The sequence below is a fragment of the Octopus bimaculoides genome, chromosome 26, assembly GCF_001194135.2.
Source record: "Octopus bimaculoides isolate UCB-OBI-ISO-001 chromosome 26, ASM119413v2, whole genome shotgun sequence".
Taxonomy (NCBI): domain Eukaryota; kingdom Metazoa; phylum Mollusca; class Cephalopoda; order Octopoda; family Octopodidae; genus Octopus; species Octopus bimaculoides.
Genome location: NC_069006.1, coordinates 13,478,020 through 13,479,103, shown reverse-complemented (window position 1 = coordinate 13,479,103; position 1,084 = coordinate 13,478,020). Strand labels below are relative to the sequence as shown.

The 1,084-nt window shown below is 35.7% G+C and overlaps 1 protein-coding gene across 1 annotated transcript in view; it reads right to left on the bottom strand.

The window, feature by feature from the left end:
- The window catches only part of LOC106878981 (transmembrane protein 26), a 21,714-nt gene that overhangs the window by 11,727 nt on the left and 8,903 nt on the right, over nucleotides 1-1,084 (bottom strand). The window contains exon 5 of the mRNA XM_014928359.2: nucleotides 861-1,026. Within this exon, the coding sequence (XP_014783845.1) occupies nucleotides 861-1,026 (166 nt within the window). The remainder of the gene's footprint in view (nucleotides 1-860; nucleotides 1,027-1,084) is intronic.

Genomic DNA, 1,084 nt, shown 5'->3' with positions numbered 1-1,084 from the left:
AGCTTTGCATCTGTCTTTATGTTCTGAGTTCAAATTCTAGCAAGGTCGATTTTGCTCAACTGCTACTTATTTCGTTGACCCCGATAAAAATAAAAGGTAATGGAGTCAACGTAACCGACTCACTCATTCTTGAAAAATTGCTGGCCTTGTGCCAAAATTTGAAACTAATATTCATTGATAAGTGGGGGGGGGTAGATTTTCTTCAGTGGAATCACTTATAATGCTTATTCTTCCCGCCAATGACCCATCAGAATCTCCTTTATCCTTAAATTAAGGATAAAACATTAGAAACCATCGATTACTTAATAAGACCTTCCCTACGGAAATTGCTAATGTTAATATCTAATGTATTGTTTTTAAGCCATAACTTAGTGGCTTGACAAATGGAGATCAACATAAACAAAAATTTTCAGCACATTGCTCCAGTATGGTCACAATGCAATAACTAAAACAAATAATCAACAGAGTATTTTAAATTTGATGAAATATATTGAAAAATAGTTAAAGTCACAGAAAATATGATTGCAGTCGAAGGGGAAAAACAGAGGTTGTTGTTGTTGTTAAGTCTTAAATCAGTTATGACTGAGTAAACATGATCAAACAGGTTCCACTCATGACCATCCTGTCTTATTTTTTTAAATATATCTAAGACTACATCATCCAATGTTCTCTTCTTTTATACTGCTTGGCGTAGTCAAGTCATGAAGATAAGACATTAAATGATGATGAGGAGGATATGGTGCAATTTGAAGGAACCTAGCTGTTATTTCTAGCATACAGAGACATCCGTATAAAAGCATCCTTGTTTGGCTTATGAAATAAATGTTGAGAAGAAGAGAGAATGATCAAAGCTGAATTACCCCAAGAAACCGTCCTAAATGAGCGTGTAGGTCCTGGGTAGATTCGTTAAAAACGGTCAATGTTGAGTTAATGTCTTTCTGAATCCGTTTTTCCATTTCGTAGAGTTCCAGGAACCAAATGGCAGGAACAACGCTGAGCAGATAAATGAAGACGCTGGGGCAGAACCTGAAACGAGAAACCATTTCTCTGCTTTAGTTATTTATTGGGATTTTAGTTGTCAGGT